We start from the raw sequence: 25073 nt of genomic DNA on the forward strand, positions 1-25073 counted from the left end.
AACTGCTTCTTTACAAAGCGCGCGTTTCCTATCGATATTAGATCGACGCAATTGGACCTGATCACCTGGACAGCTTGACCAGCGCATTAAACTGGAAGGCCGTTTTGGCTATATTAATACTTTAATTAATTGAATGAATAGGTAAAACATGTAAATTTTAGAAAATGTAAGTTCAACTATTTCTCACCAGATCGAATTTTATATTATATATATATTTTATAAATGAGAAGTAAATTTCGGGTTATCTTTGGGAGCTTTGCGGTATATTTGATCATTAAGTCCGTGGTCACACTGGAGCCCAATGAGGCTAGAGGTGGAGAACTATCGATAGTGGGCACCATCGAAAGTGGACGATAGTAGATTTTAAACCATCGATATTTCATCATTTTCGAAACATTTTCAGAGTCCGTGCTGCTGCAATCACAAACAGGCGTGGAACTCTGACGCTTACCTCTAATCAGACACAAATATTGCTATAATATTATAGTATTTGAAGAATACTATATTACCCTTTTGAAGGAAGCGATCCATTTTCTATTTTGATTGATTTTTTCACTGCTGTTTATTAATTTTCTGTTTGTTTGCCAATCGATTCGATTGAATTGACGCCACAACCTTAAAACGCTCATCACGCTACCATCATGATATTATCGACCACTATCGAGACTTTAAACCATCGATAGTGAGCTATGTCGATAGTGTCCAACTATAGATTGTACCGATAGTGCCATCGATAGTTCTCCATCTCTCCGGCTCCCAATTTTCCTCACCGCCTCCCGCGGCCAACAAGCTCACAAAAATCTCTTCGCTAAAAGAGCAGAACAAAACTTTAACAATTAACATTCAGAATAAGTGACTAATTTGTTGTATTTATCGTGCAGTGAACGAAACCATAAATAATTGTTGCATGGGCGAAGCCAACTGTGCCGCCGGCCGTGCTGGCGGCGTTATCTCGGTAAAAATGTAAGTAAAAATAGCGCGCTGCACTGCCGAATTGTATGAAATATGAACATGAGTTTTTATATTTAATATGGATATATTTAGTTTTGTGTGTGTGTGTGTGTGTGTGCCTGTGTAAAGTATGCTGTGTGACAAACAATTTCTTCGCGAAAGTTCCATTGAAGCCCTTTTCGGGTCTACGCCTTAGACTTTACGGATATAAATCTAAAGCAACAGAGCCAAAACATAGCGAAGCGCAAAACCAAAGCATAGTGGAAACAATAACAGAGAATGCCAGGCCGCCTGGCTTTATCATTTAATTTCAGAGGCTCCAGAGCAACGCAAATGAATTGCAAATTCAATTGTTAATGAATGTTACCAGTTATTAACCGCTGTTTTCCCCTCTCTCTTCCCCTCTCCCTTTCCCCTTTTATTTCGTCATTGCCGTTATTTTGCCTGCTATGGAACAGCTGATTCCATGGTATTAGAAATCATAGGGTAAGGTTGACGGCCAAATTTTCTAAAACTATGTATATAGTTTGTAGAAGTTAATCTTCAAAACGTAATTTGCTCGGTTATACGCAACAATTACAATCTTTCTGTTCCCTTTGATGAAAAAAGAAGAGAGAACTTACCTTTTACTTTGTTGCTGGCAACATTTTTAGGCCACCCAGCAACATTTAAGCACATCATGGTATGTTGCGAATTGGGGTGGATTAAACTTTACTGGTCCGTTTCTGAGCAACACGTTTCTTGCCGAGCAACATTTTTAGGCCCCTGCAACATTTGAAGGCGGGCGTATTTGAAATCGGCCTTGCCGCCCCCCAAAATTGAATGAACCGCGGCCAAGTAAACAACACAATCGTGTGAATTTTCTGAACTCAGAAAAGCGTACGGCGGTAAAGTTGATAATCCAAAGAAAATATCCGTTTTGTTTTTCCGCAAAGAAATCCACCACAAATATATACTATCTAGAAAAATGTATAAAAATAAATTCCAATAATGTGAACTTGTGTGTGAATTAGAATCCAACTATTCATTCATTTAACTGAGCGTGTATGTGTCTGTTTGTGTGTGCCCGTGAGTGTTCCTCTCTGATTGGGGAGCCACGCAAATGCCGCAGCCAAAAATAATTTCTGATCAAAGAAAATACAGAGAGAGAGAGAGAGAAGGAGCTACTTTTGGCCTCTTTTCTTTCTAGTTGTTTGGTTTTTTTAACGCGCTGCATGCCGGCGGCCCTGGCCATATAAAAAAGGCTAGAAAATACCTTTCGAGTGGGAGACGGAGGGATGTCTGTTTATAGTTGATATCCGCACAAGGGTATCATCGTTTTCCGTGGATTCCTCATTCATGTTTGGTATTCCGCGTCCGATTCTTGCTGGCCTACTAATTGAAACTGGCTCACACACACACACACACACACACACATGTACACACACGCACACATAGGCGAGCGAGGCGCGCGAAAGGTCTCTTACCAAATCTGCTCTCTTACATGTTTCTTTCTGGCCTGTTCTGGTTTTTTTTTTTAGGTCTCCGACTCGTGGTCAAAACGAAAGCGCCAAAAGCAAATAAAACAGATAAGAAATAGCCAGAAAAAGGCATTTTATAGTGTGTGAAGTGAAAAAAAAATATATTAAGATTCGGGCAAGTGTAAGAGCGCCGAGCCACCCCAAATCCACTGCAATTCTGCGGTCGATAAAAAGTTAATTAATTCTACAAAATAAAATACAAAACAAAACAAAACCCGAATTAGTGCCGGGATGAGTGCCAACAGCAGCAGAATGAGGAGACGCAGCAATAGCTGGTCGTCGGAAAAACAGCCGGCGGCGCAACTTTCTCTGCCTGCAGACGATGACGTTGCAGGGGGAAATGGTGGAAATTTGCTGGATATGCCCCGCATATGCCGCTGCTGTTGCAAACGGGATTTGGAGTTGCTTAGCCTCTTTGGGGCCGACAAACCAACCATATCCTCCACAGCAGCCTCCACAGACGTGGAGATGGAGACAGACACAGACACATCTACGATGCGACGCCGCAGCACCACCACATCCACGCCTCTGGGGGATCGCACCAACGGTAATCCCGTAGACTACGCCCTGAGCGGCGCCCACAGCAGCATGGACATTGTCCTCGAGGAGATGATCATCTGGATGCTCAATGTAAGTAGTTGCTACCGTTATCTCTCGCTCTTGAACTCCCCTCACGCACTCGAACGTTGTTGTTCTTTGCGTGTAATTTTTAATGTTATTTATTGCCCACACACAACCAAACACACACGTGTCGGACTCATTTAGTTTGAAGTACCGTTGACCGTCTCTCTCTCTCTCTCTCTTGCTGTGTCTCTCTCATCTTTTATTTGTCCTTAATGCAGGGAAATAAATTAAATTGTCTGGACATTTGCACAAAACAAAGCGAAGGAAAGAGCAATACATATAAATAATAAATAATACATACTATGTACATACACACGTTGCACCCCGATAAACCTTCTCAGAACTTGACTACACCGGCGGCTATCACGAAATGGTAAATGTCCGTCGGTGAAAAAAGTTTCGTGCAGCAGAAGCCTAAATCAAGAGTCAATGGAAAAGCTTTTGTTCCGTTGGTAGCAGTGCAGCCAAAAAAGTAATATAAAATATACATTGTATAAATAGAAACATCCGCATATCAGGACTTAGATAATCTCCTATCTTATCGTAATCAAGGTCCGGGAATATCATTTCATTTATTTGCTTTAGGATTTTGTGACTACCCTCCATTTAGATTAGACGAGCACTCCGCTCGTTGCTGGTTCGTATCTGATTCGGATGTGGTCTATATATTAAATAGGCTTATTTTTATGATCATTTGGCTGACCTTTTAAACCAACCAAAGCCATAAATTTTAATGATCGTAAATAAGGGTTCCCCCCAATTGAATACTAATTTGTTAATTTATCTCCAAGGAAAAAGAGGTGTGGAAGGCAATTAATAAATTTCATAAAAGAGAGAAAGTACTGCGCTGCATTCCCGAACATACGCAGTGGCACCCCACACCTACCTCGACTTTGCAGCACAATAATTGGCTCAAAAAATGAACACTCGACACTGCACTTTTAGGATTGAATTTCACTGCTCTCAGGTTCAAGCTGAATTTCTGATTGTGCATTTCTGAATATACAACTGACTGAAGGAATATATCCGATTAGCTGAGCGCTCTGTCTCTCTCTGTATGTAACTGTACAGGCCCCGATGATAACCTTGTTTTTTCTTTCCGTGATTGTGTTGTTTCTTGGTTTCTTATCAACGCACATCATCATGTTTTGTTTCCATTTGTTTTCATTTCAAAAAGACATGGACTTTTTTTCCCCTCATTTTCCTAGCAAATATTGCCGGTTTTCTTTATCAGAATGAACACCTGAAGAGGAAACTCTTATGTCTGCTTTCGCCCCATTTCCTGTAGCTAAATTTCCCGCAAAGTGTATCCAAAAATGGGCTTGCCACACAATTGCTTGAAGTGCTTTTCCTTTTCCTGATTTTTCCATTGTAAATATTGTTGTGTGTGCGAGCTATTTGCTATTCTTAACATTCTGGCACATTGCGTGCCACAAGAAAACATTATAGGTGCCTCCACGTGTGGTTCTTGGTAAGAGGTCGCCGAAGCACCCAGTCCCAGAACTGTTTTTTGGCTTGCGAATCGAGTTTATATCCAAGCCATAATTGCCAAGAGTCGCCAACGTCAACGTTACTTTCCGGCCAATTATACGGCACCCGCTACTGGCTATCGGGCTACTGCTTTGGCCCATTGCCGGCGGACCTCGAACGACCATCATCAGCAGCACTAGCACACCTCTCAGCCATTCATTCCACTAGCTACCATTACCCATTAACAATAAAAGCCACAGGCGTACGCCTTAAACTCAGAAACTGGTTTCTTCAGAGCCGCCGGCCCGTGGCTTTTGGGAGGGTGTTGTAGGTGCCCCTCGCTGATTCTCAAGGTGTTGCATGAAAAATTGTTTGACCTTAAGAAACTCTCTGCGGAGTCGTGGGGGTCGTTTTGTCCATTATTTAGCAGAGTAGAGTAGTCCGATCTGAAAGCGAAATGAAAAATGAGTTCAACTACAGCGTGGCTTTCCGCTGCTCGATTGAATAAATGCCATTAGCATTTTTGGAGCAAAAGCGCGCCCTTATCTAATGATGATTATGTGTTCAAAGAAGGCGTTTCTCTGTAGGCAAGGGGAAGCTTTGGATAATAATTAGGCTACAAAACGAAACCCCCAAAAATCACCCAGAAAATGGGAACAAATGTCGAAACTTTGAAGATATCGCCACAGAACCGAACAGAACTGAACAACAGAAATGTTTACATTTGTCCTTAACTTGATGAATGATAATTATAGTGATGATCTGGTCAGTTCTCACACTCAATTATTTGGGATTCCCTCTTGATTCGATTTTAATTGAGGCTTAAAGACTCTCCACAAAAGACTTCAAAGAAATTTGATTAAGGGTTTAACCTCAAGCACACTTTAACCCCTTGAACTTGTGTTGTTCATTGTCTTTCATTTGACAAAAGAGAAAAAATCGTAATTATGATTTATTTCCTTCTCACTTTCGATTTATCGAGGGGAACATTATTTGAAACTGTAGATTTTCCAAGAAGTTCTCTTATTATCTCTCGAATAACCCTTACCACTTTGTCCCCCTACCAAACATTTATTGTAATCATTGAGGGAACTACAAAATGTAATTACAATTTACTTTTCATTGGAATTCCCCTCTTCATTTCACGATCCCTCTTACATTATGTATAGTAGAGTGTTTGATAGAATTTTGCATTGGGTTTTTTGTATACTTTTCTGCTAGAAAACGGACTTTCACGGACTTTGTTTGTTGATTAAATAAAGCAGAATTATAAAAACCAAGACCTCCAAGAAATGTGCCCAGCAATCTTTTAAAGTGTTTTTTTGTTTTGTTTTTCGAAAAAGACAGATGGGCTGTTTCTACCAACGGACGGGTTGTGATTAAATCCAAAAGTACTTCCGTGACACCCCTTTGATATGATGATTATCTTCACCTATATTATAATCTACGACAGCTACGACTCTTTTCCATTGTCAAATGAATTGTCGAGCGAGAAACACAATTAGGCCGAATGGCAATTAGCCCACGTTTACGCTTACGACACCCCAAATTACACTCCACGCATAACAATTGGGGTTAATTCTAGCATTCTTAATAAAGTGAGCTGTAATCAAATCAGAGCAAGTGCTTGAGTAACTACAGATTGCAGATAGGTAGGCATTGGATATTTCAATTAAATGTACTAAACAGTTTCTTAGTTTATTTGTTACACTTTTCTTTCTTTTCTTACTACTGTATTAAACCACGTTTTATCGATGAGGAAATCCAAGAAATCCAAATAATCGAAATTTAGTTTAGGCTCTTATCAATACAAAATAAAAAGCACTTCATTTGGGTTATTTTTTCGCTCATTAAAATTAACTCTATTTGATTCTTTTCTTATCACATACTTGAGATGATTGCTTTTGGCATATTTTTGGATAAGTCCTTGCATTGCTCATATTCTCATATCCAGAGAGCTTGAAGAGCGTACTTTTCTTCATCCACTTGAAATTGACTCAAGCTGTATTACTATTCTTATCATATTACTTGGCACGTGTTCGTTGATTAGACAATAACAAAGCTCGTCAAAAGTGTTTATGCTAGAGCTACGAGTAGATGTATACAGTGAAGAAAATTCCACAAACCAAAGAGAGTGCACGTATACAAAAAACAGAGAGCAGAGAAAAAGAGAGCGTGTAGTCAGAAGGTGTGAATTTATTTGATGCTATAGTTAGCCTAAGCCAAACAGATCTCACAGATCTCAGTAAAGAAATGATTGAATTTCTATCTGCATATCTGTCTGAGCATCTACTTTTCTTTCGAACTTTTTAGCTCTCTGTTGGTTGATTTTTGTATGACCAAAAGCTAGGAATGTTGAGCAAATATTTACAAGAGGTTTTATTACTTATGTGAATATTAATGACACTTGTATGCTGTTTTCTCCTCGGATTTCTGGAAATATAACATTTGAGACTTTACTGACTCTTTAAAGGGAAACTTCTTCCTCAAATCGGTCTTTTATGAGGCTATCAATCCCTGCAGTAAATATGGTTTCCCATTATTCCCATTATTATTATTATTCCTATGCTTGATTGTTTTTGATTTGGGTTTATCACCCAGTATTTGGTTCACAATTCAGTTCAAGTTTAAATGGTAGCACGAGAACCCAATGATTAGCAGGGCTCCTTATCGGCTCCTCCAAAAAGATTGTTGACTTGGCAACGCCAAGGTGGGGGCCGCCACCACATATCGGCACTTTTTTTTTGTCTCTGACTGCAAAATAAAACAAACAATTGTTCAATGTTCAGCGAATATCGGGATGGCCTCACACAAATTATGAAAGTTATTTATGTTGGGGTTGGCGCTCTAGTTTAAAGTCGGCGGCATTTGGCAATTTTTGCTGGCATCTCTTGCATTTCTGCGCTGAGCAAAGGTTGTGTTTCTTTTTTATCTCAAGTCGCAAAAAACCCAATCAGCAGCAGACTTATTAATTACGAAAATAGATGCTGCCGTCCGTGTGATTTGGTGGGTCGTAACATGTCGCATAAATTAATAAGTCGTGAAAATAAATAATACAAACAGTCAGATGAATTCAAAACAGTATTTGCGTTGCGTCATTAATTGAATGTGTCGTTGCGGGTGACCTCCTTTGAGGAATTACGGGGAGATAATTTTCACGTTTTTGCCTGCCCTGTCGTTTGCCTTTTGGCGATAGAGGCTCCTGATAGCAGATGGGAGAGCGGAGCTCTAATACGATAATACAATGTCAAATTCATGCTAAGATCATGTGTCCAATAATGATTCGATTTTCGCATTCAGCTTTGCGACTGGCTTATCAAAACGCATAAGTATGAGTGTTTCTCCCGCTAATCAGCCAGCAACTAGAAATATTTTTGTCAATGAACCTATTTTCGTGAACCTCAAACAACAACGAAATGTTTTGTTTGTATTAATTAGGCAACAACAAATATACAGAGCGGATACTCCTATTTTGTAGATTCCATTATTATATTATACTCGTATGATATACATTCGTTTTTAATGGATTCAAGTGAAAATTGTTGTCATTTAGTACTTCGAAACTTAATCTAATTTATGGATATGCAAAACACAAACACGACTTTTACATTCTCAATAAAACATGCAATCAAATATGATACCATCTCATATGCATTGGTTTGCATTGGTTCCAAGTTCCATTGTAATGCCTAACTACCATGTTCGTGATCTGATCGGTCTGATCGATTCCTGGAATAAAAGGTCTAAATTGAATTACGAACCGTTGCGAATCATTCAAGCAATCTTGAGCCTGAATTGGAGCGTTCAAAGTGCGTTTTAATAATTTGCTGTTCAAATTGAACCAAAACGTTTAATTAAAATATTAGAATAATCATCCTAATTGTAGTGTGTGTGTTTTCCATTCCATAATAGTGAAGTTATGAAAGGAGAATTTATTATTTATTTTTACAGCAGAAAGAAATTTTGATAATAACGCCTTAGTCGTGGCATTCAAAACGAATTTATCCGTTCTCTTATGGAACATTTAATTCATTCGACATGTACCGACAGCCATGGCTGAATCGCATTTAATATTGATCACAAGAAATCTGGAAAATACATACACAGGGGATCAAAAACCCTTTTTTGTAGCTTTCGTTGTACTTTTTGTACTCGAATCTAGACTCTAGAGTACCAGGTAAAGTCACAAGTACCTTGGGAACAATAAAATGTTGCAAAATATAAAAGCAAACGCAATCGGTGAGAAGGGCAACACAAGAGGGGGAGGACTACTTTTCATAGGGTTGTTGTTGTTGTTGTTGTTTAACCTGATAGTGCAATTTGAACGGTTCAATTAGGCGGCAGAAAGGCAAACATAAGGCGGGACATGCAAACGAATTGGAATCCCGCACGCCCAATCCACAATTCCCACACACACTTACACACACAAACATTCAGACAGAGATATACGCACGGACACGCACAAAAGGAATTGTACTTTTTTCTCCATAAATATTGCAATCGAAATGGGAATTGGTCGAGTGAAAGAGAAGGGAGTGGGGGTGGGCAAATGACGGATGACGGTCGAGGGGTGGATGGATGAGGTGAGATGGTCTCGTGGCAGGGGAACTTCTGAATGCGGAGGGTTACGAAGTACGTGCTGTCGGCAGGGTTTGATTCGGGGATTTTTCAATGTCCTTGTCTTTCCATCTCGCTCTCTCCTGTCAAAACCACAAAACACTTAACAAACTGAAACGAAACGAAAGGGAACGGAACGGATAGCATGCAGCCGTGCATTTTATTTGTTTTTCCTATTTAACGGCACATCTTTTGTTATCCTCTTTCCGATCGGGATTCGATTTTCTGCATTATTATGTTTGCCGTTTGACCCACGCTTCTGTCTGCCAACAATGGCCAATGGCTGAGGCTTAACCCTAGGCTTAGGCAGCTGGGAAAACAGACCAAAGCTAATAATCCAAGTTTTTCGCACAATATTATTTTGCAATTTCGTATTCTCCGCTGTTGTTGTTGTTTGTGTTTTGTTTTTACCTTACGCGTAAAGAAGCGAATTATTTATTTTTAACCCAATTTCCACGCTATTATTATTGCCAACATCTCCATCCCAATACCCCACTTTAAGGCATTCTCGAAGAGTTTTGTCATTGGAGATGGTATTTTTGTTGTAAATACCCTTTCCTAGGGTACTTATATTTTACTTGGAATTTTTCTGAGTTATAAAAAATATTGTTCATAAATCAACAGAGATAATTCATTCAAACTTTACAACTTTTTGCATTATTATCTATATAATCGGATTACTTTCTCATGCATTTGTTATACAAATTTCCGACTCTACAAAAGTGTATATATTCAAAGCTTTGTTTCTGCAAATCTTTGTCTCACTTTTCGTTTTCTTCTTTTCCTCTCGTTTTTTGTCGTATTTGTTGCCAGGTCATAAAATGCAGTCCGTTTGTTGATTTGTTCGTTTTCTTTGCTGTTTGTTGCTGAATGAATTTGTTTCCCACGTGGTTGTTTTGTTTGCTGCTGCTGCTGCTGCTGCAGGCCGTTGTCCGTTCACTTACTTTCTGGCATTTTCCGTGGTCCACGTTTTGGCTTGGGTTTGCTTTTAGTTTTCGTTTTACTGAGATTTGTCGTTTCGTTTGTTATGTCCCTATTATTTTTATTGCTGAGCTGGTTTAGTCGCTTGGTTAGTCAGCCCGTGTACCGTTTTTCCGGTTCTTTAGAAAATGTTGGGCTTTTCAATTGAATTTTCCCATTGATTTAGAGGGGGTTAATGAAAAGAGAGGAAATTGAAAAGAGAAGGCGGTTGAACTCGTGTGTCGTGACTTCACACAGCATGAACGGCAGGGGAAGAAAAATCCACTAGAGGGATCAGTTTTGCCAATTTTACTGTAACCAGGGACTTTTGTGTGTGTTCCTACTGCCACTGCACTGCATTGCACTTGGGGATGCATTTATGGGACATTTCAATAATATGCAGAACACACACAAGCAAAACACAAACTAAAATTCTCGGATGCGGTGCATGTAAATTGCTCCAAGGCTACTGGGTAGGGGACATTAAGGAACATTTGCAAGCCCTGATATGTTCTCGTATGCGTGTATGTAAATTACCCCCTGCTGGGGCACTTCTACTGCTGTTCCCTTTTGCCACTCTCAAAAACAATGCATATGACACTTACTTAAGTTTCATCAAAGTAAGGTTCGGGAATGCTATGGACTTTCTTGATCAAAATGACTATAATTTATTCAAGATACCATATTATATATTTTAACGTACTCCCCCAGTCAGTCACTCCATAAAATGTCCAGTAAGTGTCATACGCAATAGTAATGAACTTTGGGAAATTTGTGTGACTTGATTTATTTCCCCTTCCCAAAAATAAAAAAATGGGAACATTAGTTCCACTCAACTGATTCTCTGCTCTAATTGAGTTTGTGTTGAAGGTTACTCCCCACAACATGCTTCAAAATTGATTGAAGATTTACCCGATTAGTTAACATGCCTACTCGTATGTTGTTTTTGTTTACATTTTATATATATTTCCCCTCAATTTCGGAGAGTTTTGTATGCCCCAAACATCTCAATCAATCTTTTGGTTGCTTCGACACACCCTGAAATTTTTGTTATGGCTGCTCTACAATTTTCAAGCGGCTGTCAGTTGAAGCGCAAAGATGCTTATGAATCTGTAAACAAATAAATAAAGAAATATTAACACAAAATTACCGAAACACCAAACTATGTTATAGATTTATGTGCTCGTTATTAAGCTATCGCTAAACACTTAATACGATTGTTATCGAAATTACCAATAGAGAAATGTGGAAACCAGGAGGAACCATGACCATCTGATCAGTAAAATAGAAATCATTTTGTGGATCTTCCATTCATTAATAATGCATAAGTAGCAGAGTACTTCCAGAGTATATTCTCCCGCCCCAATATCTCAATTAATCTATTGTTGCCAGGGCATTTGAGCTTCGGACACACCTTTCGATTCAATTCCTTCTCAAATGTTGTTTCCTCTACATGACGATGATGACGTTGGATGTTGTAGTCAGCCGAAAGCCGGTTTACAGAGAGCCCTGTCGCACGTTTACTTTATATCTGAAGTGTGTACGTAACTTTGAAATTGTTTTTGTTGTTGTTGTTGCTTTTGTCTATTGGTTGTCTGGCGGCTTTTTGCATTTGTTGCGCTCTATTTGACTTTTACTTTTCATTTGCCACTGGAGAAGCATTAAGTTTTTGTTGCTTTTGTTGTTGGAGTCTCTTTCTCTCTCCCGCTGTCTCTCTTTCCATAATATTGACGCTCACATTTCCGCCGCCATATCATGATGTTGTATGATTTTCTGTGTACATTTTTGTGTGATTCATGGCTTTTGACGGTGGAAAGTAAAAAGAAATGACAGTCAAAGTACGATGGATCGAACGAAAAGCATTCAAAACTTACAACAATTTTGAGCCTATGAACCTAATAGACTTTTTGAAGTTAAGAAGAAGCACGAGACTTGTCTTTAATAGTTGCAGGGAACCTTATTTTCGTTGACTAGCAGCGGCAAGAGATGGCCTATGTCAATGCATGCATACATTTACATCCATGTAAGCCACTCGACCGGATGGTCGGGAGGTGTTCTGCATTTCGCTCGTAACAAGCTCTGGCTTGGTGTCGCTTGGCCCACTTGATGGTGCAGCAACCGTGCGCCCTAGTGCAAAGGAAAGGGGAAACAATAATAAAGCACTGGCACTGGCACTACCCCACCATAACGGATTAAAAGTGTGTCAGGATAATGAAGTGTGCCTGGGGCAGTCATCTAGAAAGCTCGAGGTGCCGTTTTAAGAGGTACGTCTGTGTTTGCTTGAAGTCTCTTTGTAATTTTAATTATTTCTGGGACAGCACGTGTGTGGGCTGCTGCGAATATGGAAAGATTTTTCGTTTTCGTGTTTACTTTTTCCGGAATATGCTCTCAATACTCGTACAATTGGTGTGGGGATGAAATGAGGCTCTGAGCTCACCAAATATGGAAAGGGGGAGAAATTGGGGCTTACCCCGTAACAGATCTCACTCTCTCTCTCTGGCTGCCTGCAATCTATTGGACTAGATCTTCATGTGCCCGTAAATCGTAAAGTTCATTTTATCTTAATTAATTTGTTATGGCCACACATAAAAGCCAAAGCAGCTGGGGATTCTACTCGTACGAACAGAAGCCGAGAAGAACAAGAGGATGGGGGAAGTAGAAGAGAAGTAGAAATTACATAATCTTCCAACCCCTCCCTGATCTCTGATAGGCAACCAAAAATTTTAAGCTCCATTTATGATGCGGTGCGGTGGAGGGGCAGCAGGAACGAACGGAGGGAGCGGCAAACGATAAGGAAAGTGAGTGGAAATTGAATTCACTTTTTCGGTGGTGGCCTTTATATTGTATGTTAATCTGATTTAAGTTGCGTGTCTGTTAATGTAAGCCACATTATACGTTTGTCTCTCGCCTGGGTCTTGGGTCTTGGATCTCTGTAGGTCTCCGCTCTACAGTCTCGACAATCTCCTGTCTCGCGGTTCGGCCTCTCTTTTTTGTTGAATTTTTTGTTTGGACGCCCCCCACAAAGACACTCAATTGTGCGCTGTCCGGAAGCGTTGTCCCCCGCAGCCACCGCATCCACCCCATATTTTGTTGATCAAATGGGCGTATCGCGCGGCATCGTGTAAGTTTTAGAGAGGTTTTTTTTATGTTCCATCTATTCAATGTTTCCCCTTTCCAACACACACTTGGGATTTGGCCTCTTCAAATTGATTCTGAAGTACTTTCCGGGTACTTGAGGCTATAAATTATCTCTTTCATGTTGTTCACATGTCAATGGCTAATAAGACAAAAGCATAATATGATTTATGCCAAGAGGAAACAAATGGCAACAAATATGCCGTACTAATAGTAGATGTAAGCATTCTGAAGTGCGAACGAAGTTGAGTGGCATGGCAATCTGATGTAATGGAATAAGAATCGTAGTTTAGTTAGTTTAAGTGGCAGTCTATTTACACGACTGGACACACACATTACATCCACATCCACTTAGACAAAGCATTTAATGTCACAGCCAATAATGGGGGGTCTCTTAGTACAATTTAATGTCCATGGTGTAGTGTTTAAATCATGACAGTTGTACATTTTTGATGATCAATTTGTTGAACCACCCGACTCATACATTCAATAATTGTTAAATGAGTGGTTAGTGATTTACAGCCACAATTAACTAAGTGAGAAAGTCAGGGTCTTGGAGTGGAGACCATGCAAGTCCTTGCCTCATAAATAATGAAAGAGATACTAGATCAGATTAGTGTTGAGTGTAGAAATTTATATTTTTTATCGCTTATAGCGAATGATGTCTTTATATTTAATTCCAATCGAATGTGTTTTTTCCACATGTAACATTTGTACTGCAAATTAACGCCAATTCGTATGGCCAAAAAGAACCATAAGATGCATCCAATGGAACTCTGCAAAAAAATGCCATGACATTTACAAGCTAGTAAAAATAAGTGGATCACACGCTAAAGAAATCCACGACAGTTGGGTTTCTGACTGTGACAGCTGAAAGAGAATGTTTGCACCAATTCTTTTAATTTTCTTCTTTTAATGATATTTTCTACTGAAGTGATGGAACGATTATCAGGTTAGGCTTCGGTGCCTTTGAAGGCTACATATGTAGGTGGATCTTGGCTGGTTTCCCTCTGGCTTTGATTTAATAAACCAAAATAAAAAAGTTCCGCTTTGTTTAGCGCTTGAAGAAGACATTTTCTTCACGAAGAGCCAATCTATTTCTATGAATAATGTACAATTGTCAGAGCAGTTTTTTGGCCCAAAACAACAGCCTGATTAAAATCTTTGTTTCCGCCTCTTTGCATACGTCTTTCACACACAACAGCCACTTTATACGATTGAAGTCGAACTCACTGCGGACAAAGATGGGAAATAATACGCGAAAGAAAAAGGCTGCAAAGCTTAATGCCCGACTCAGTGCAAATATAACTACTGATCCCACGATTGTTCTAGTGGATCACTGAGTTATTCCTTTCCAAAAGTTGAGCAGAATATTTCAGGCATCATCATTACTAATTTTCATTTTTTTGTGGGTAAATCAATTAGCAATTGTCCCATAGGACACCTTGTTGCTGTAGAGCTCGAAAATGCATTCCTCTTGAGGTTGAGAGATTGCATGGATTGATCATTCTTTTGGTCCAAGAATTTGTTTAAGTTTTAATGCCGCGTCGTTGGTGGCAAACCTTTGACATTCGAAATGAATGTGTAACCGTTCGCTTATGGTTACTCCATAAAGGAGTGTTGAAAGCCTGTCGTCTCTGGAGAGAGAAAGTGTAGCCGTGAGGCAGAGAACTGCTGTTAATGATTTTACGAAAACAAAAGCCACAAGAAGGTTTCTTTCTTAACAGGCAACGGACTTCAGATATCTGGCTGGACAAATGCCCAACTAAACGCCATAGTTTATTGAACTCAGAAGCTGGTCAGACCACATGAAAGCCAACTCTGGGCACTGGCACATACCCTCACACGTGCAGATGTCTCTCTTTTTACCGGTCAAAAAACAAACTTGTGAATCAATGAAGACGATTCACGAATCATCGTGATGATCATCATCAAGCTCTGATCCATGCAGATGATGATGAAGAACCCACTTGGACAAGTTCCAAAAACAACAGCCAAACGTTTTTGTACTCATTTCCATTATGCTAATGACACTATCATCGCTGTCGTCGTCGTTGTTGCTGATTCCACTGCGTCATCGTTTCCATACCACCTCGGAGCCGTTGCTTTTTTTTTTTGGATCCCCAGACCCAGAGCCCGTGCTAAGGTCAATGGCGACAGCTTTCAGTCACCAAAAAAACGAAATAAAAAATTAAATAAATAAAAATGCAGAGTTCTGCTGTGTCTTCATGTACATATTTCTTGAGAAAACATTTCAGTGAAAAGAGATCTGTTATTGACTTGATGGGAAGTCCATTTTGGAATTTCGTACATCTCGTTCTGTTTTTTGCGGCTTGCCAGCTGATAAAAATATTAATCTTGGCATGTAGGACTTACACCCAACCCAACACAGACACTTTCACTCAGAGAATGCTCTCAGAGATATCTTTTTATGACAGACATTGTATAAACATTTTTGGAAATCTCAGAATACGATGGCCAATTCAGACACAATTAGAAATGTACTCAGAATGTAGAACTTGAAGAACCATTAAGCAATTGAAATCTATCCAAGAGTTTTCTGTGTGAAATTTGTGACCCCCAATCCAATCCCGTTCGTACTTCCTTCACAATCTCTTTTATTTTTGGATATTCTGTTTGTCCGTTTGGTTTAGGTACAAATATTGTCTACGCTGGTTGTTGTAGTGTATGTGGGCCAAGCCACAGTCTGTTTAATTACGTTACTTTTAGCACATTTTAGCAGCTTCTACAGCAGACTAAAACAAATGGTGCCTATGGTGAATAGTGGACTGTAGGTGTCAAACGCCTTTTGTCACATTTGGTTCATGTCAATGTTGATTTTTGTCACATTTCATCAGCTTTTAGCACCCGGCTTAATGAGGAGAATGTGAAAATTCTTTAAAACTGCGAAAAATCACAGTCTGTTCAGGCTTAAAGGAGAGATTTGTTAATGTATTTAAACGCTAAAATGTACTGTAATTTATTCCATGTAAATTATGGACAAAGATGTTATTCTAGACAACTAGACAGCTACATTTGTTGATCAATTTTTGAAATTTTTGAACATGCTGTGGTGTCTTTTTGTTGAGTCAAACACACCAGCTGGCTTACAATTTGTTTGAATAAATTACTGTCAAAGATTTCGCCAGAACGACTCCTTTGTTAACAGGTATTAAGAAATGCATAAATCATTAAGATTGATCACCAAATGAAAATTACTTTCCCGCCTGACAAATTCTGCTGTTAATTTCCCATGTTCTAGGCTATCCTCTGACTTTTAGTTCATATTCAGCCTAATGGAATCCGACTATTAACCATTTTTAGAGTAAAAGTCATGCTGTAAAAGTAAATATGCTTTTAATTATAATTGAATTATTTTAAGTAAAGAAATAAAATCTATTTAAATAACTTTGTTGATATGCCTAGCTAAGAGGATCTATCGTATGCCATTGCCCCAATATCCATTCGTATGCTAATTTGGCTGGTCAAAATGATCCCATTAGGCCATCTGCTGCTGCTGGACACAAAACTATTTTCGTAATCAAATCAAATGGCTAAAAAGCGTCCAAAGCAGAGAATTCCTTCATGGTGCTAGGATTGTGTTTAATTTGGTATATAAATTCCATAATATCTTTAGAGCAAAACTTGCTCCTACAGCCATGAAAATAAATCCAATTTTCGTTTTCCTGCAGCCTTTATCAAATTTCTCTCTGTGCGAACTTTGGATTAGAGACCCCGCAAATCCCCAAATGTCAGCTGGAGAGTCGAGTTTGTTTTGCAAAGTGTTAAGCCTCTAGAGAGAGAGAGAGAGAGAGAGAGAGAGAGAGACCGACACAAATTGCAGGTGGCAGCCACAAAATTGTGGGGGCCCCTGCACCATTTCACAGACCATTTTCACTGTATGATTTTGCTGAGAAAAGCCAGATAATATACGGAGTACAGACATCTACTCTCGTGCTCTGTCTGTTTTGTTTCTTTGTTTAATTAATTTGGGCGCCTGGCCAATTGCAAATTCAATTTAGAAGCATTTTCGCAAAAAAGAGACCACAAAATGTGATGTTGATCTTCCTTAAAAAAGCAACAACACAAATAAACAATCAAATTTAGCTCTACCCCGTTTTGTGGTCGTGGTCTCCTTCTGTGTAGATCTGGCCTTATAATTGAAATGTGATTAATGTCAACAATGTGGCGAACAGAAGCGGAACGAACCAAACAAATATTCAAAGAATGTAAAATGAGTCTTGGGAAAGGCGTCGGTCTTTTGCATGCTTTTTATTTGAGGAAGTTTAGAACGAATCATTCAATAGATACTCGTATTTCTCTGTTCGCCAGACGAATGTTTAATTAATGAACATTCTTTATTGTAAACAATTTGAATAAACATGCCTTAGTTGTATCCTAAATAAACCTTCCATCGGTCTTGGAATATTTTGGTATAGCTCTAGTGTATCTTTGGTGTGTTTGAGTACGATTCTAATTCTTTTCAGAATTGAATGAAGATTTCTTTGCGTTTTCGAGTATTTTTGATTGATTTTAGTATATTTCCTGTATGTTGCAGTCTATTTTTCGATTCGTTTCAGTATATTTATGGAATATTTCTGTATTTTACCACTTGAAGTACAGATTGTAAACTGGATTTCCTTTATTTTTCGAATGTTTCTTTCAGAATGTTTTTATGTCCGTTAGCACAATGTTCCTATTACTTTTCACTATGTTAGCTCTCTTCTGTACTGTTTTATTAATTTTCAACTACCATAAAATCATTACAGTTATTTTTATTTGATTGGGTTTTTATTGCCTCTTTTTAGAGTACTCACACTATGTACATAGTACCTTCATGTTTTATGCATTTTTAATACAATTATAGTACTTGTGGGAGTACCTTTTAAACCATCGTTTCAACCCCACCTCGTTCCGCTCAATCCACTTTCCGTTTCGGGTCACGCGTCTAAATTTTATTAACACATAAATCTGAATAGCAGAGTAGTGTCTGAAAGTTTGCCACATTTCTTGATTTTTTATTATCATTAATCGTTTCCCCTTAGCATTGCCATCTGTCATTCGGCATGCCCAAAAAGGGTGCGCGAAATGCCCTTAAATAGTGTGCACCTTTTACCCTCCGTTTATCATGTTACTTCAGAAGATTCCGCCTAACTCAATCAGAGACAAATGTAATCAAATAATTCTGCAATTTCTGCGAAGTGGAGTTACAAGTTGTACATGCCATTTGGAGCGGAGGGGGGCATCAGGCTCAGCCCGAATCCGGGTCAGTCAAGTGTATCATAAAATCTAATAAAATGCGGAAAAGTAAACTGCTTCACACCCCTCCTACTTCTACTCCCACTCCCACTCCCACTCCCCTACTCCAGCGAAGAGTGATGAGATGCCCAAGTGGTGGCTAGAAGTAGAAATGTCTGTCGTCTTGGCTGAGCCCTGGAGCATATAAAAATATAAACATAAACCGCTACGATGTGTGACAAGCCAAATGCTTTTTGCTGATGCTGCTCTCGCAGCTGTCTATTAAGGCAGTTGTTGAGTCGACTTGACTACCCATCAGTACTCTCTCTATCTCTCTCTCTCTCTCTCTCTCTGTCTCTCTTCATCCAGTTGTCCCCCGGCCGCCCCTCCTTAGTCGGGTTAATCAACTAAGCAAACAAGGCCATTACCAGCAGCTGGGTCACAATAACACAGCCACAGACACGACGCTACAACGGTAATCAACAGCAGCAACAACCAGAAAATCCCGAACCCAACCCAACCCAACCGAACCAAACCGAACCGAACAACCGAGAACAACCCCTCAGGAAAAGTCAGCAACACTTAACGCCTTTTGATTGTTTAATTTCTCAAATTGTTTTATGGATTTATCCCATGCCGTCTGTCGGTTTTTCGCCTGCCTGCCGTCTGCCTCCGTCCGGACACACGCCAATGAAAAATTAATGCAGAGGGTGCCAGCCACATTGTCTGATCAAGGGGGGGGAAAGAGAGCAGAGAGAGAGAGAGAGAGAGAGAGAGAGAGAAAAAGCCACACCACACACCAGGAGAACATCAAAAGCCGAGGTCTTCATTTTTCACCGCTTTTGACATTTTGCAGCCACCGAAGCAGGAAGAGAGAGTGGGCAAAAGGTAGAGGAAGTAAAAGAGAGCAAGAGAGCACGAGGACGGGAGCCAGAGAAGCAATCAGCCAACCAAAGCGCAGCACAAGCCAGACCTGACAGCAGCAGCAGAAGGACAGAACACCGTAGACCGAAGGGGTGGTGGGGGCCGAGTGGGAGTGTGCGGGAGAGCAGAGCAAATTGTGTGTGGATGCTGCGTGATAATCCCCCACTGACATCATGCCCACCGTCCGACAGGCGGCCCCGTCCCGGCTCTGCCCGGCCCTCCTGTGCGCATATTCCAATCAAATTAAGTAAAAAGGTTTGCTGTGGCGTCGGCAAAGCAGAGAGTTGAGTTCCGTTTCGGTTTCCGTTAACGTTCCAGTTCCAGCTCTAAGGCATTCAAATACCCTGCAAACAGAAATAATTACAACTGACCTTTGCCTAGGAAACACAAAGCAGAGCAGAGAATTGTAGTGCTGCTGCTCATATGAATTGCTGATCTCTCTTGCTGGTCTCTAGGAAGTGTCGCAACGCCGCATCAGGCAGCCTAGCATAGGCAGCCCCAGCAGCAACAGATTAGATAAGCAAGCAGTTCGAAAAGGGGGGGATAGAGAAATGCTTAGAGGGAGATGTAAAAGTGGCTTACGAAGGGGGAAAGGGTAAGGCGACCCGACTCATCTCAACGGTGGGAAAACGGTGTGGAGTTCATTGGGTTCACTGATAACAGTTTTAAATTTAAGTTGCTAATCTAAACAAATTTTTTGTTGTCTCTCGCAATGGAATTCTGAGATCGGTTTGTTTTTAGGAACGGACCAAAATTTACGTTTGGATTTTCTGAGCAGAAACTCAAGCACAATGATTCGATTGAACCTTGTCTTTATTTGTTGTTTTAAAGATCCCAAAATACTCTTGTTTACAGGTTCAAGCAATTGCCAGAGTACTCTTTGGATATCATTTGGTTCAGTTTGGTCTTTCGAAATGTAGTTCGTTCTAGTCGTTATGTTATTAAGATTAGGCATTCAGCAAGAATTTTGTGTTGAAAGAATTTCAACAATAAAATTCAGTTTTCAAATTCTGATTTTGCTCTGAATTGGTTCAGGGTCGATTTTATACATACAAACATTTTAGATTGATGAATGTTAACTATTTCACAGAGCTCTAATAAAAACAAAGCAGAATTGCATATATTTTGCAATATTTTCTGTATCAACTAGATCAGAGCATGATTACTTTAGTTCCCTATAAGATGTCTTCTAGAATAGTATCGTTTGAAAATGACTAGTGTAGTGTGTGCTTACTATTTTTAATATGTTAGGGTACTTTGGAACGTAACTCCTTTGGTTGCAAAGATAGTTCCATCTATGGAATAGTGCATCTAAAAACATTAGGGTTTATTTCTGGTTAAATGGTTGTACTTGAGGCCGCTGCATATCACTTGAGATTTTCCATTGAGTTACTACTTCCAGAGGCAAGGCACAGGCGTTCGTTCTTCAAATCAATATGCCCCAAGCCACTTTTACTTCATTTCATTATACAGCGCACACACAATTATCCCCCACCCAGATGCGTCCGTCCCTGGCCCGAATCCCGTTGGTGGCCTGGTTTGTGTCTTTCCGTCTGGCCGGCCGGCTTCCCTCCTTGTCCACTTGTCGTCCACTCTTCCGTTTCGTTGTGGCTTTTATTGCTCCGCCTATTAGCGCACACATACAGCTAAACACGAACACGCACAAAAATGGCAGTACACGCAGCAGAATCTGGGTGTGCGAAAGAGACAATTTCGCACTCGGCATCCTTTTTCTGTTTCCTTTTCTCTTTTGTTCCGGCGTCTGTCCGCTGCAATTAAGCCAAAATTGTCAAAGCCAACAAGTTCCACAAGTGGGTTGCTTTGTTGTTGGATTATGTGCGAAAAGGCAACATATCCCGCACCAGCAGCACCCCCCACAGACTCCCTCCAGCCCATGTCTGTGGGTTGGCTGACAAAAAGCTAACCATTTACCGCTCTCTCCTGCTCATCCACACTGTGCTCTCTGTCTCTTTCTCTCTCTGCGCTTTCCGGGGCCTGTCTAATTTGCAGTTGCGCCGGGGGTATGATTTATTAAGTGCCCGTTTTGGGTCTCGTCCTCCCACACTTACTCCTCACTGGTACCCTGGCTCTCTCCTTGGGGGGTACAATGTTCGGTACAATTTGATTACAAATTTTCGTTGTTCCTGCAGCTGTCCGTTGTGGTTTTTTTTATGGCTCCATTAGAGTCGAAAACTGTTCCAGATGAAGTCCTCTGGCTGTGCTCTCATCTCATCTCTTAATTAGTTAAACATTGCCATTGTCAAACACTCTTAAACCTTTTCCATTGAGTGGCTGCAGCTGGCTACTGCAAGCTGAATGGACCATGGAGTGGCCAACTCTCTCTCTCTCTCGCTCATCTGTTGACTTTTCTTTTGATTTTAATTTGCGAAGCTCTGGACGGGGAGGCGTTGTGGACTATCCCCTGACTCCACGGGTGGGAAGAATTATCATCAAAAATGTAAATTTATGTTTGCATACAAGCGATTTATTATCTCTCTCACTCTTGCTCCTTTTCCCGGCTCTGTGCTCTGTCTATGGTCATTCCACTCGCTCCGTCTTTATTTATGGCTTTGGCTCTCTTTGCAACAGCTTACAGTTATTATTAATTTTATTTCTTCTTCCCCCTGTACCGTCATCAATTTGAAGTGCAATCTAGCCGCTGCAAACACACAAAATACAAAAAAAAAAAGAAACATTTTTACAGCTTTTGAATTTGCTTTTGTTTCAATTTCCATTTCTTTTGCCATTCAGTTTTTATAACCCCTCTAGAGACGATATACGGCTATAGGCTAAACATACGCTTGTTGTAGCACAGACAAGGGAAAGTGTACATATTCGTGTCGGCACGCAGATGGAAAAGCTTTCGGAACATATCGGTAGAATGTAATACATTTTGTTGGCAGAAATCCATGGATTGTGAGAATTTCATTGCCTTTAATTGTAAAGTAATGTGACACAAACACAAAAAACAATCCAAAAAGGTAAATTTGCAAAAAAGGTCCAAAAAGTACCAAAATCATCTTAATAGTTTTATACCATAACATTGGAAAGAATTCTATAAGCGGTATCAAAAGTTTCGCTCCTTTCTGGCTGGCTTTCTTTCTAGTGTTGGTTTTAATTTCCTTTTCTGTTGAGTTGGTGTTGAGTTTTTCGAGTGCTGTAATTTGTTGCACATTGAGTGCAAATTAACACAATTTGTATGGCGTGTTTGAAGTTTTCCCTCCCATTTGCCGCCTCCGACTCCGACTCCGACTTTGACTTTTACTCCTTCCTCTTTTGCAGCTTGCTTTCTATCGTTTGTGAGAAACTAGGAAGCGAGCGAAAGGGCAAACAACTTGTTCAATTGTCTTCCCCAGAAAAGTGAGTGGAGAGGGAAACTAATGGAGACCCCAACACCATCGACAGCGCCAGCACAATCCAAATCCAATCCATTCCAAATCCAAGACAAATTGAGTCTGAGGGCATGCTGCCAATGGATCGGAATGATTATTGCTTGTGTGGTGCGGGATGCCCGGGCGAGAGGCAGGCATTCATTGCATTTATCTTGAACTAATCATTCAATTGTGGCTCTGTTTTTTCTAGGTTATTTATCCGCTTTAGATTTCTGCAATTTCGCAAGACAAAAACAGAATCGGCGATTGTGTCATTTACTTTGCGGCGCTCCGTATCCGTCTGAAAATAGATTATGACAGCAGAATGTATCCGTCTGTCTGTCTGCATTTATCTCAGCGTTTGAGACTCAGTGCCTTTGCCTTTGCCTTTGCCTTTGCCAACAATTTTCAAACAATTTAAGAACCATTTAGGAACAGCACAGCCCAATAGTCCCGACTAGGGCAAAAGTGTGCTTCAAAGAATGTACATTAAAAGCACATCTAAGCAAAGACCGAATAATAATAATGAATCTATAAATATATAGAACTATCTAGTATATTTTCATTAATAACAGTTATCTGGTATTGATTTTACGATAATATTATTAATGTTTAAAGATAAGAGAGCTTCGACGAACTAAATTTACTTCTCGTGTTGCATAAACTGGGAAAAACCGTTGTGCCATATTACGTTTAAGCACTTTGCAGCCCCAAAATATGCTTAGTAATGGCACTGATTGATTTCGTATATTTCTTTTTGTTAAGGGTAGAACAAATAAACGTTTCACATGTACATATGTACATATCCGGATCGTACGATTATTCAATTTTGTATTTTGATCAGTAACTCGAGTAAGGAATTATTCTCATTGATTGATGAATTACTTTTCTGCGCGATAAATCTGACATGGAAATTGCTTATTTCCTATTTGTCTCGTTTTATTATATATTAATTTGTATAAAATTCATATTTATCTGTATTTATTATAGTTTGCAATCGCAAAAACGTGTACAAATATCCGACGGCTATTGGGTATTTTGGCCATTTTTTTCCATCGAGGTATTTACAATAAATATTTGTGTATATTTTTCTGGGTATTTTTGTATGACTAATTGAGAAATGTATTACGTTTCGGGATGAGATCGCATCCACGTAAAAAGGCCGCTAATTAAGATGTTTTATTGGTGATAATCAATCAACTTGTGTGATTTGTGCACGGCGTACTCGTTCGTTGTTGACACTAAAAATCAGTTGTATCTTTCTATCGGGGATTCTAGTTCTCGGTCTTTCTTATTATTGGGTGCAGATTCTCGTTGGATCGATTGTGGGCTTTTCCGCCACCGCCCCGCTTTCCCTTGCTTTTCTTCCGTTACTTGGTGTGTGGCCGGCCTTTGGGTGCGTCTCTGGGTGCGCGCTAGGTGGCTCGCTCGCTCGCTCGATTGTTATTTTTATTAGATACGACAACTCGATGCAAGTTTATTTATTTATTTATTTATTTCAGTGTATTCAGCGCATTTGCGTCTATTTTTATTCGCCTGGTCCTCTCGAACACAGTTACACACATGCACCCCACACCCCACCAGACACCACACACCCCGCGAGTCTCACAACTCGCGGACAGATGAACGGACAAGACGAACGAGATGGACGCAACGCAACCGGACGGCATTTACTTCAATTGTCATTTACACTTGACAACGTCTCTGACGGCAGTCGGCTGTGGTCCGTTTCGCCGATCCGGTGGGTTCGGTGTTGGGTTGGGGGTAGCGGGATGGGGTCTCCACCTCTCCTCTCTCATTGCCAGACCGAGGCTCGAGGCTCCGATCTTTTTTTGATATTGGTTTTTTTTTTGTCATCAGTTATGCATTGTCGGCAGCTTGTGCATTCGAAATCGTTCAAATTTCCGTCCCGCTCCATGTCGATCTTTCGCCGAGCTATGCATAAATTTCTGGGGGTCTGGTCTCTTACGCTGGCAGAGGTGGGGGCGGTGCTGGTGGAAGACTTTATGTCATTTTCGGAACTGTTTTTGCATTACCATAGCCTAAGTATATCCACCCATGATCACCAACCACATCACGTTGCCAGTTTTGTCTTGCTCCTCTTTTATTTCTTTATTTTCATTTTGTGTTATTTGTTGCGTCTCGAAAATTGTATCAGCATTCTGCACCTTTTCTTTTTGGTTTGCTTTTCTTTTCTTATTGTCATTCGTTTTGTTTGCTTCCCTTTCACCTTACCTAAGCAATTTGTTTGTCTATTTACGAA

General features: G+C 40.1%; 1 protein-coding gene across 5 annotated transcripts in view; it reads left to right on the forward strand.

Moving 5' to 3' along the window:
- Positions 1-750: 750 nt before the first annotated feature.
- LOC117586719 (AF4/FMR2 family member lilli) overlaps positions 751-25073 on the forward strand; it is a 31958-nt gene continuing 7635 nt past the window's right edge. For 2 of the 5 annotated variants that reach the window (XM_034277008.1, XM_034277011.1), the window contains exons 1-2: positions 753-963; positions 2472-3101. In XM_034277008.1, coding sequence (XP_034132899.1) covers positions 2703-3101 — 399 coding nt within the window. In that variant the 5' untranslated portion in view covers positions 753-963; positions 2472-2702. Of the gene's footprint in view, positions 964-1754; positions 1839-2471; positions 3102-25073 lie in introns of those variants that run through there. The other 3 variants (XM_034277012.1, XM_034277010.1, XM_034277009.1) reach the window with 3 other exon arrangements.

The sequence above is a fragment of the Drosophila guanche genome, unplaced genomic scaffold (assembly GCF_900245975.1).
Source record: "Drosophila guanche unplaced genomic scaffold, DGUA_6, whole genome shotgun sequence".
In the NCBI taxonomy this organism is placed as follows: domain Eukaryota; kingdom Metazoa; phylum Arthropoda; class Insecta; order Diptera; family Drosophilidae; genus Drosophila; species Drosophila guanche.